The sequence below is a fragment of the Mesoplodon bidens genome (assembly GCF_964165515.1).
Source record: "Mesoplodon bidens genome assembly, chromosome: 3".
In the NCBI taxonomy this organism is placed as follows: domain Eukaryota; kingdom Metazoa; phylum Chordata; class Mammalia; order Artiodactyla; family Ziphiidae; genus Mesoplodon; species Mesoplodon bidens.
In genome coordinates this window covers 45,450,865-45,463,231 of record NC_138178.1, presented here as the reverse complement: position 1 = coordinate 45,463,231, position 12,367 = coordinate 45,450,865, and the positions used below count along the sequence as shown (strand labels likewise).

The window sequence follows — 12,367 nt, the reverse complement described above, 5'->3', positions numbered from 1 at the left end:
GTATCTGTGTATCATTTACAGTTTCAAAGTACTTTTGCATGTATTCTCCACTGATCATAGACTTACATTACTTATCTATAATAAATTTTCTTATATTAATAGGCCAGCTACAAATGCATGCATATTGTGAAAACCCAGATATAGTGTTATGTGGAAATAAGAGTGATCTGGAAGACCAAAGAGCAGTAAAAGAGGAAGAAGCCAGAGGACTTGCAGAGAAGTATGGGTGAGTATTTTTGTGGAGGAATCTACAGAGCAAGTTTCCAATACAAACATTTGCATATGAATGGGTAACACAAAGGGCAAAAGCAAAAAATGGAAACACTCAGATGTAGCCCTTGGGGGGAGGTGTCAAATACCTACTTTGCGTATTAATATTATATGATATGGGAACCATAGCAACAGCAGTGGGCGAGGGCCCTCATTCAGCGCTTCAGTACCGTTTTTCTCAGTCTCTTGGTGTTTGAAGAAAGACAGCTTTGAGGTCAAACGCCCTAACTATGTAAGGCCTCGTTTCCAAGATGCAGGTAAGATACACCCAGGATAAGGAAATTCTCTGTATTCAGTGAGGAAATTTCAAAGCCAGTTCCTATGCTGCTGTAGAGAGCTCCCGCAGACAAGAAGGCCTTATTGGCTTTGGAATATCTGTGCTGGGAGAGGACTGTGAAGATCCCCTTTGGTTTAAGCTGTGTTTTTGTGCTGGAGAATCAACTAAATACTGTCTTCCTCCTTTAGCTCAGGGAATAGGTTCGTAGTAGCAGCAGCATTAACTGGACACAAGAGAAGGGGTCAGCCGCTGCTAATTAAAGTGTCTGGGGCACCTCTACAAAACAATTTGTGCTTTACTTTCTTTCTGCCTCTAATATAATGAGAATGCAAATGTGTATGTATTAATTACCCTTAATATAAGTGGGAGAGAGAGAGAGAGAGAGAGGTGGTAGGCTGTGTGTAGGGGCGTTACCAGGCTGGTGGCCTCTGTTGTTAGGCAGGCCCGAGGAGGCCGGAGGAGGCCCTTTCCCTTTTCCTTGTGTGACCCCTGCTTTGTTCTTCCTTGGGCTGACTGAGTTCGGAAAGCACTCAACGGTGGGGTTCACACCGGGGATGGGGGGGGAGTGGAAGGCCCGGTGGGAAGGAGCCAGAGTTTGGAGAGCTTTTGGACACCAGGTAAGAAGAGTGGAATTGATCTCGCGGGACACAGGAAGTTGCTGAAAAAGCCTTCAAACGTGGAGGGCTGTTATGAGTACTTTCCCAGGTCAGCCTGGGGATGACAGGTGGGGTGAAGTGGAGAGCTGTTGGGCAGCCTCTGTAAAGTGTTGCTTTGTCTCTGACGCTGGAGCCCACAGGGCAGGCAGTCAGAGGGAAAGATGGATTTGAAGTAGCGGAGAGACAGAACCAGCTGGGACTCGTAATGATGGACTGAAACTTGTACCAGTTCTTACGGCTTCTGACCTGGATGGTGTGGGTGTCCTACAGAAGCCAAGACCCTTTGCCACAGAGCTAAACACACACACCTGGCCCAGGAGTTGGAGAAGCTGAAGGAGGATCTAGGGGAAGGTGGAAAGGGGCAGGTCTGGTCACTGGTCTGTGCCAACGAGATGAGCCAGCGGAGAAGCGTCGATGTATGAGCAGAATGGCTGCTCCTTCACTTCTGCCCTCTGCATCCCCCCCCGCTGCATCTCTCTGTGGTCCACCCTGACTGGGAAGGGAATTCTGGGAAGTATTGTTCAATCTAGCCAAGCTGACAGATTGCAAAGTCACCACAGGTAGGGAGTGGGGGCCGGGCACTGGTATCTTTTAAAAGCTCTCTATGTGATTTTTGTGAGCAGAGGTTGAGAACCTCTGACGGAGGTGATTCTGAAATGGAGGCTGACAGAGCCCTGCAGGCGATTCTGATCACCTGATATGCCCCCTCCTCTCGTGAGAGGCACTTGTGTAAAGTAGTGGAAGGAAAGAGGGAGGGATCAAATATCATGGAGGATTCTGAAGTGTTGAATCTGGGCGCTGTGTTGCAAGGGGGTGAGGAGGAAGTAAGTGATGAAGCAACGGAAACTGTGGACTATGCTTTTGAGAAGTGTGTTCGCAAAGACCAAAAAAAAAAAAATAGGGCAGCTAGGGGAGTTAGCTGGATCAAACAAGCACATTCTCAAGCTTTGTGGGGGAGTCTGGATTGATTTCTTACCCCTCTGGCCTTCTTCAGCCCTTTGCTTGTTTCCTCTGGGCGGGTTCTTAGGATTCCATCTCCTGCCTGGTGTGAAAGAGCCTGGCATTGCTTTCTGACTATATGGGGGATCTGGGGATAACAGGGATTGTCTTCCCTCTGTGCCCAGGTTGGAAGATCTGGGGAGTATTTCATAAGAGGGACTCAATGTAAAGTTTCTGAACTGAGTTAAAATAAGGAGAGGAGAGATTAGCAGATAAGATAATTGAAATTATTGAAGAATGGAAAGGGATGGAAACGGACATCCCTTAGGATTTAGGAAGCATAAAATAGAGTTCTGTAGGCTGTTTGGCAGTTTCAGAGGAAGGTGTAAAGGGGAAATTTGGTTCACATGCATTTTACAAATTTGAACATAAAAGTTTAATGATTATTTTCACAGAAATCTTTTTTTCATTTTTAATAATCGTAATATTTTCATTGGTTACACATGCACTAGAGGACTATGTTGGTTAGTCCATCTATGTGCTAACAGTCAGAAAACAGTAGTTTATGGCATATCTTCATATCATTTGTATGTTGTCTGATAAATTTGCATTTTTTGTTACTATAGTATGGCCTTCTCTCCTCAGTTCATAAAAATGGGTCATTGGTTCGCAGGTGGTTCTCTGAAATATACATGCATTTGGAGAGTGAAAGACTATGTCTCAGAAAAACTTTGCAAACCTAATAAAAACATGTTACAGTGCAAATATGGAACATAAACCTGTGTCTGCTGGGACAAGTAAATCTGAGAATGAGGGCTTCATGCAGCAGCCCAAAATAGAAAGGGTGAATTGGATGCATGATGATGAATATTCAAAAAATTATTTTTAGTAGACTAAGAATCCCTTCACCCCTAATTACCTTATTATTTTTTTTTGCTATAAAACTTGGTTAAATTGTAATGTGAAGCTCTTAGGTCACTTCCTAACACAACAAAGCGATGTGCCCCGTAAACTAGTCAAGTTTTTTAGAACAGCTACAAAATAATGCTTTCTAGTATGTAATATTGAATAATATTGTCAATGAAATCGGAGAAGAGAGCAAAACAGAGGGTTATTCAGATTTGTTCTTCTGCCAGTCAAAACTATTATAGTTCACACTGTTGCTGAAATACTTTTAAAAATAGCTACATGGGCTTCCCTGGTGGCGCAGTGGTTGAGAGTCTGCCTGCCGATGCAGGGGACACGGGTTCGTGCCCCGGTCCGGGAAGATCCCACATGCCGCAGAGCGGCTGGGCCCATGAGCCATGGACGCTGGGCCCGCGCGTCCGGAGCCTGTGCTCCACAACGGGAGAGGCCACAACAGTGAGAGGCCCGCGTACCGCAAAAAAAAAGCTACAAAGTCAGTGACAAATATATTAAAAGAGAAAGCAGAATGCAACATTGACAACATTCGTCTTTTAGATGATACTGTTGGATCTCAGACTTTAGTGTGCTCCAGCTTCACGTGAACGCTGTCCCACTGAGTTTCTCATTTAGTAGGTCTGGGATGAAGCCCCACATTTTACATTTCTAGCTGATTCCTAGATGCTGCTGCTGTTAGTGATTGAGGATAACACTTTGAGAACCACCTGTGTAGATGTCAAGTTGCTATGAGCTGTGCATGCTGGCAGATATTTTCCTTGACAGCAGAGCTGGACAAAATCATTATGCACAGAATATGAAGCAGGTGTCTACTTGTGCCATGCTTGGAGAAGGGAAATGTGCTCAATGACTTAACATCGGAAAATCCATGCTAAATCCAGGAGGATTTTTTCTCTTGCACAGTTAATGACATCAACTTTGATACAGACTGGGCAGGGACACTGAGATTGGTACCAAAGGAGCACCAGCCACAACTGGGTAGGAAAGGACTTTATTTTGAGTGAAAATGGTTGCATCTAAGCATCCTTCTACCCTCTTTATTCACAGAAGATAGTTGGTGATCAATAAAAGCCTTTTGCTTTTGATTCAAGGTCGAGGGAAATAGAGAACATTATGAATATGATGAAAGTATGATAATTCAAAGTATGTATTTCACATGTGCTGTGCAAAGAAAGAGTCAGCAAATTTTTAAAAAATGAGATATAATTGATATATAACATTGTATTAGTTTTAGGTATACAACTTAATGATTTGATTTATGTATATATTGTGATATGATCACCACAGTAAGTTTAGTTAACATCCATCACCACATGTAGTTACAATTTTATTTTCCTTTTTTTTTCTGGCCATGCCTGGCAGCATGTGGGACCTTAGTTCCCAGACCAGGGGTGGAACCCATGCCCCCTGCAGTGGAAATGCAGAGTCTTAACCACTGGACCACCAGGAAAGTCCCATGTAGTTACAATTTTTTTTTTTTTTTGCGCGATGAGAGCTTTTAAGATCTATTCTTAGGGGCAGCAAATATAAGACAACATTTTTCCCCCACTGGAGACTGCTGGCTAGTGATGAGAAGGGTGCTCAAGAGTTTCTTGAATGAAGGATGTGTTAAAAACATTGATTTACAACATTAGTAATAAGAGTACAGACCATTTCTGGGATTTCAAGTGGCTTAGCTCAGCATACTGCTGTCAGTATCTTATCTAGTCTGAACTAGATGAAATGTATGAATAGCTTGATCTCTAATAGTTTTTTATTCTTTGAAAACTTGTTGACATCCGACCCTTATTCAAGAAATAAATTAATGCAGTATCATTGGGCACATTTTAAAACCACACACATAAGCTGCAACTAAACAGACAAGGCTGATTTCCAGAGCCCCAAAGAACGCAGTAGAGGACCTGAATTTCATTTGGGCACAATCTCCCAGGCTGAAACAGTTTATACACTCACTCTTTCCTGTAAATGCTTGTTCATTTACCAGCCAACAGGCCATGAAGAGTAGTGAGACTCGCTTCTTACTTTAGTGAAAAATATCTTCATAATTTCTGGATCCACACGTGAGCCAGATATCTAGAACCATTGGACAGAATCACCAAATACACTTGCTTTCATTCCTGGGATCTAAGATCTTCTAGTGTTGTAGAAATAAGTCATGGAAAAGAAAACATCTAAAAATGTGGGTCCTAACCTATGACATGAGCTGGATATAGGTGTCTTGGTGAAAAGCTGCAAATGGTAATGCCCACCCTAATTTTCGTTTTGCTCATTTTTTTAATTTAAAAATTTGTGATTTATCTATTTATTAAAAGCACATCAAAATTTGTGTTCTGCATGTGTTCCAAAAGGTCATTAAGTGCTCATTTACAGATTGATATCAATTAGCTGCACAGGATTTCTTCAAATGTTTGGCGGTACTGCTCCCTAGTCATGCTGCTCTAGCACCACCATGTGGCGAGAAGGAACAACACACCTGTCTCCATGCTTAAAAGGGGGACAATTGATCCTCTTGAATTTAAGCTAAGATTACTAAATTTTTGCCTAGAAAGTTTTAGGAAAAGCAGAATATTATTTTTAGAGAAGAATAGAACCCCACTAGATGAACACTGATTGAGCACTTGCGGATGCTAGGCTTGTGTTAAGCCCTTTACGTGTATTATCTTATTGCCTCCTTATCAAGACCCCATGAAGCACTGTTACACCTCTTTACAGATGCGGAGAACTGTTCAGATAAAGTAGCCTTCTAAAAGTGAGCATCAGGAAGATATGGACATAAAAATATGACTGACTCCATCCACTAGACTTCCTATGCCCTTAGGACAAGCTGAGCAGTCCAATTTTCAAATGTGAGCACAAGGCACATTTCTGTGTCTGGGGCATCATTTTATGCTGGAACAGAAGTCTTAATTCAGTGTCTTTGCTGTGCATCTCATCTAATTTGCTTTTCATCTGGCAGCTCAAAGAACTGAGAGTAGAGAGGAGTGATCTCTAGCATTCATTTATTCCTATAGAAACAAAAACCGTGTTGCCCCAATTGCTCAGAAGACTCTGAATAATTAGTCCAAAGATTTTAAGGTTGTTAACCTGACTCCTGGTCACATCACCTGAAGATTCACAGATGGCCAGGAAATATATTTTTAATTTTTAATTTGTTACTAGAATTTGAATTAGAACTCTAAACTATATCTTATTAATACTGTATCTCTTTTAATATGAGTGACTTAAAAGTGTACATCTTCACTCATATACCCTGAAATTCTACCAATTAAATATTTGCTGAAGTTAGTAAATAGAGAATAGCTCATAGTTCTGCTAGAGGCACCAGTCATTTATACTTCAGTATTGATCAGTAAAGTAAGATCCATTTTCTCTCAGCATTTAGTGATGATCACTTGGGGGCAGTAAGGAACCTCTTTTGGTTTGACAGGGACTGGAGGGAGACAAGTGCTTTGAAGCATGAAACATTTTGTCTAGGACAGATCTGAGTGAGCCACCTCTGACGTAGGGGAGCATGGTTCAATTTACCAGAATTTAGGGCAGGACTGTATATCAGCTACATTGTGGATTAAATCAATGCTTATGGGCTAGTCTGGAAATTTAATGTTTATAATCTTGCTGAGGTCTCTTGGAGCTATGATTTTCCATGATTCAGTGACATTGTTTCTATGTGTCCTAAGTTTTAGACAACAAAATTAAAAACAAACTTTTGTAACCTAACCCATTACTGCGTTGGAAATAAATGTTTATCAATGACACATTTGTCAAAAGTGACGCATTTCTAAGTGCTTTAAATGTTAACTCTTTTAATCCTTAATAGGAAGTTACTGATATTATCTAGTTTTATGGATAAGGCAACTGAGGCACAGATGTTAATAGCTTGCCAGGGCTACACAGTCGGTAAGGAGTCGTACTAGGACTTGAATCCCGGCAGGCTGGCTCCAGAGGTTATGGCTCTTAACCATTCTCCAAACTGTCTGTAACTTCCATGCATAGGTTTTATCATTTTTTAAAAAGTATTTTCAACTGTGCTTTCTCATTTATGCCTTAAAAATTATTGTGAGGTAATTACCAGGAGCTGAGATGGAAGAAACTATGGAAAGTAGAAATAGCTTAATGGAGATCCTGTTGAGGAATTCATTGAGGCTGAGGACTCTATAGCTGGAAAGATATTTTTAATTGACTTTGAGGAAATTTTAAAAGTAAGATGTACACTATTATGACTAGTATTTACAAGAAAGTTTACTGCTCAACTACTTTTTTATTTTTGTATTTCCAATTTCAGCCCATTATTCTCTGAGGGAGAGGTGAGTTTTTCAGTTGCTTTTCCATTAAACAATAGCTTTCTGAATGGTGATAGAATGATCAAGCCTTCTCCTTAAGTATAAGAAATGTTCTGCAGATATTAAATGATTCTTCATGGGTATAATTGAGAAAGAGCATGATGGAGAAAATCTAAGTATTTAAATTTTGAGAATTCTTAATCTAAAATTCAGCTCATGTAAAAATGGCAGCATTACAAAGTGTCCCCAGGACTTAGCTCAATAACGTAGGTACTTGATAAATAAGTATTTATTCAGTCCCCACAAAGAATGTCTTCTTCAAACTTGGTAAAGAAATACTGCATGTGACCAGGGGGATGGGAAAGATGTATTACCTTCATTTTGTGGCTAAGGCGCCAGGTGAAGATGTAGGGAAAAAAGACTGACAGTAACCAAAGAGATATCCAGGCAAGAGGTTTAAAAACCACTGAGATGATATAATTTGCCCAGTGGACCCTTCTCTGATTAAGATATTTTAGAGTCAGCATATGAAGGGCTATGAACATGGTCATGGTAGAATCAGTGGAGCAACCATGTCCTTCAGAACTCACAGATAGGTAGATAAATCCTCAAATGAAGTGATGGTTCCTCAACCGTTTTTTAAGAGCTATACTCAAACAGGAGAGGATTGTAGAGTCCAGCTGCAAGGCCTGTTAGCTCCCATAGGAAGCGAGCAGATAATAAGGCAACATCTTGAGGAAATCATGATGGACAGACAGCCTTCCATCTCTACACATGTGCCCCTGATGTGCTTCTTGGTGACACAGGAAGCAGAACAGTTGTGAAAAGATCTGTAAAAGTAGTAAGAAGGTTAAAACAAATCTGTAAAAGCTCTCCTGTGGAAGCTGCTCCTAGCCAGGAAATAATGAAAGAATAACCAAAGTTGTAATCAGAGTCATTGATGTAGTGTTAACATGCTATGAGAAGACAGGAAAACAAAGACATTCTTCAGGAAAAGTATTGTAATAGAGTTGGATGTTAAAGTCTCTATAAATGTAAGGAATATTTTACTGAATTCAATTGCAGGGCTCCCAGAGGTGCTAAAACAACTTTCTTTTGTAGATTTTGCATCTAAGAGCATTTTTGGTCAGATTCCTTACTAAGTGGTGGGAATGAACTCAACAGTTTGAAGAAAATACAATTTTATCACTATTTTCATGACTTTATTAAGAAGGAGGAAGAACTTGGCAGGTGATTGATTAATCCCCTTGCAAAGACTGACTCTAAGTATGAAAGGTGACCACCATGACAAGACTGATGTCTTAAGAATATGTGAAAAGTAGCCTTACAGTTTTGAAATGATGCTTTGTGAGTTACTAAAAAATTACACCTTGGGCTTCCCTGGTGGCGCAGTGGTTGAGAGTCCGCCTGCCGATGTAGGGGACACGGGTTCGTGCCCCGGTCTGGGAAGATCCCACATGCCGTGGAGTGGCTGGGCCCGTGAGCCATGGCCGCGGAGCCTGTGCTCCGCAATGGGGGAAGGCCATAACAGTGAGAGGCCCGCATACCACACACACACAAAAAAATTACACCTAACCTCGGGTCCTGGGATAACAAAACAAACATGCTTAAGATTGATAATACCTGAGGAATTCTGAAGTGCTGTGGAATTCAGAATGTCTTCAAGTGTGTGGTCCAGGAATACAGCCTGGAGCTGACAAGTGGCAAAGCCTTTGACAAATACAGCCAGAGACTTCTGAAGTCTCTCTTATATCAGCTTCCCCCCCACCACCCGTATGTATCAAGTGAGACAGAGTTTTCTGTTTTGGAAATCCTCATGCAAGTATGCATATTTGGAACCAGTGGAGCCTGTGGTTTAAGTTGGTTACACTAGGATCAAACAGCTGTGGATTCAAATCCTGGCTCCGCTACTTTCTAGCATTATGAAATTGGGCACGTTACTTTATCTTTCTGAGCTGCAGTTTAATCATCTGTTAAATGGGAGTAAACACTTCCAGAAGTTTTACGTCTGTTAGGAATGCAGTGTCAATTATTTTATTTTTCACTTTTTAATGTGGCCTGTGTGGCAAAATGCTTTTGTTGTCTTGTATATTTGTATTCTTCCGATTTTTAAAGTTGAATTATCAAGAGCAAAGGTCACTGTCCTTTCCCTCCACATGTTGTTACCCGAGTTGTCACTGTCTTCCAGAATCCCCTACTTTGAAACTAGCGCTGCCAATGGGACAAACATAAACCAAGCAATTGAGATGCTCCTGGACCTGATAATGAAGCGAATGGAACGGTGTGTGGACAAGTCCTGGATTCCCGAAGGCGTGGTGCGATCCAACGGTCACACCTCTGCAGATCAGTTGAATGAAGAAAAGGAAAAGGGGTCATGTGGCTGTTGAAGAGTCCAGCGAGCTACACAGTAATTCAGGTGGCCCATGTCTGTGACCTTCTCTACGGTGATACACGCACGGCACAGGGAGAAATTAACGGGCATTGTGTACAAACTGCTTCTCACCATCCCAGTTAGACCTATCAGTAAAGCATCCAGTTTTAAAATTACTTTGCTGCAGCTTTGTAAATATTTCTTTAAGATTCAGCCTGAGAGTTAGGAGAAATATTTTGCATAGCCAAAGTGCCTTATAAAACCTTAGCCCATGGCAGTAGATCATTCAAGTATTCAGGATTTTGTAGCCACAGAACAGTGCATTTATTATGTAGAGTGACTGAAGATACTGTCACCTGCCTTAACACAGATAGGCCTGGAGTCTCACATTCAAGATCTTAGACGTAATATCAGTGTTTAATCCAAATTTAAAGACCCTACTTGCACCATAGGGGACCTTCTAAAATGCCATCTAAACCATTTGAATGTTAAATAAGAATATACACAAATGATGGTTCAGTGTCTTTGAGCATTAATTTATGTAAGCATTCTCTTTAAAATGAAATAGGGCAAATTATTGGCCGTATCTATAGACCTTGGATAAATTGGATCGAGAAATTATATGCTCACTGTGACTGTTGCTGGTGGGAAAGGGCTTGGGGGTGAGGCCTGGGGTGGTTTAATGTTGTATAAGCTGCTGAAGGGGGACTTCTGGCTTCCTGCGAGATTCCCATTGCTCTGAAGGGTTGATTGAAGGGTCAGGGAGCTAGATTTTTATGGCTTTCGTTCACTGTGATCTGTGCATTTATACTTGGCCTATGTGTTGGCCCCATCTGAACATAGCTGGTGCTTATGCTGAAGTTATTTGTGATACGTAAACATTTAGCTTCTTTTCTTCATATTTATAATGTTGGTCTGGCATCCTCAGGCTGCAGTTTCAATTAGCTTGTGAACGACTCATCTTGTTTTCACCCTCAGTTCTATATTGTTGATCTTTGCAACTTGTTTTATTTTTACATTGGTGGAATTGAAGTAATTATCTTATAATTACATAAAATATCTGTTTACTATTTGGTGGAAGATGGATGTTTGTGTTTAAGCAGTTACATTTGTACTCTAGCTCAGTATCAGAAAACCGGAGTGTTCTGTAGCCTGTAGTTTTCCTTGAGATCATGGGCACTTACTGTACTTGCTGGGTCTTTCCAAGGTCATGTACTCTTCCACATTGCCAAAGTGTCTTTTTACCAAATTAAAAGTGGTTTCAAAATATGCTTCATAGCAGTTGCTTATAAAAATCAAAGGGGAAAATTCTTATTTATTAAAGTAGTTTAAGTAAAGTAGTTTAAAATTTCCAAAGAGCTTAATGGCTATTTAGGAAGAAACACCCACCACTCATTATAATTTAAATAAAGAATAAAAATAAATGTATTTTGTGGTGGCAAATGTTTGGCATAACAGTAATTAGAAAAATACAGCTATGATGGAAAGTAATTACTTTTATGATAATTTTCAAACGGCTTTTTCTTGAGCATCTGTCCTGTTTTTTTTTTTTGCCACTGCCCTCCCACCATCCCCTTAAGAAACTTAGCTGTGTTTACTAAGATCTTATATATTTCTATCCTTGAAATGAGGACCTTTTTAAATACTAAGGAGTCATTGAGTCCTATGCGTTTGAATTGTGTATCCTGGTGAGAAAAAGATCCAGACATTTCAAGGGCAGGGTCATCATCACAGGCAGTGCCTTCTAAAGTTGCCATAAGACTTAAGTGGAGTAAATAATAATTTTATAGCTACATATCAGGGAACATTTTATATGATTCATTTGTATAGTTAAAAAGAAGACAATATCAGTATGCTCCAGCCTATTTAGGAACCAACTGAGAAGTTAGCTACAGATTCCATCGGCCTTAAACATAATACACAATTAAACATATACATGATATTGGCACACACAAGAGCCATCTTTAATTATTGGCGTAAATAACCTGTATTCTCTTTGGAAATCATTTGTTTAAATTTATATTGAAGTACCAATATATATTTTTTTGTGTGTCAATGTATTTTCCTATTGACAGGCTTCTGTAAAAGTGAAGTGTATCTTTAGTGAACTTTGTGCCAATTAAGCTTATAATAAAAAACTGGTTTAATCTGTCAAGTTTGGATGTGAACATAACTTCATTTCCCATACAATAAAGTTTCAACCAGAAGTCATAATGCTAAAGGAAACCACATTCAGAGACACAAATTCCATTAGATGCGTGATGAGGGACCAGCCAAGACAGCATATTCTGGAGAAGATAATTCAAATATGTTATCCTCGAACACTTATGGAGCATCTACAGTGCAGGAAATGTACTAGCTGTCCTCAGGTGAACAAAGCAAGGATGGTAAGGGCGTGGACTAAGACTGGGGCTGAGAGATGGGTGCAAGAGGCATTGGGAGTGGTGTAGTACTTGACTGGATGAGGAGGGAATATGTGGGGAGATGGACACTCTTACCTTATTCCCTACCACACTGTTCACCCCACTCACTCCTCTGCAGGCATACGGGCCTTCCTGGAGCAGTCAAGTGTGTTCCTGCCTCAGGAATATTTGCTGTTCCCTCTGCCTGGAACGCTAGTCTTCCATATATCTGCATGGCTCCCTCTCCCATC

The 12,367-nt window shown here is 40.6% G+C and overlaps 1 protein-coding gene across 3 annotated transcripts in view; it reads left to right on the top strand.

The window, feature by feature from the left end:
• RAB27A (RAB27A, member RAS oncogene family) overlaps positions 1-11,869 on the top strand; it is an 82,143-nt gene extending 70,274 nt beyond the window's left edge. For all 3 annotated transcript variants that reach the window (XM_081227052.1, XM_081227051.1, XM_081227050.1), the window contains 2 exons: positions 103-226; positions 9,532-11,869. In XM_081227052.1, coding sequence (XP_081083178.1) covers positions 103-226; positions 9,532-9,730 — 323 coding nt within the window. In that variant the 3' untranslated portion in view covers positions 9,731-11,869. The remainder of the gene's footprint in view (positions 1-102; positions 227-9,531) is intronic.
• Positions 11,870-12,367: the final 498 nt, after the last annotated feature.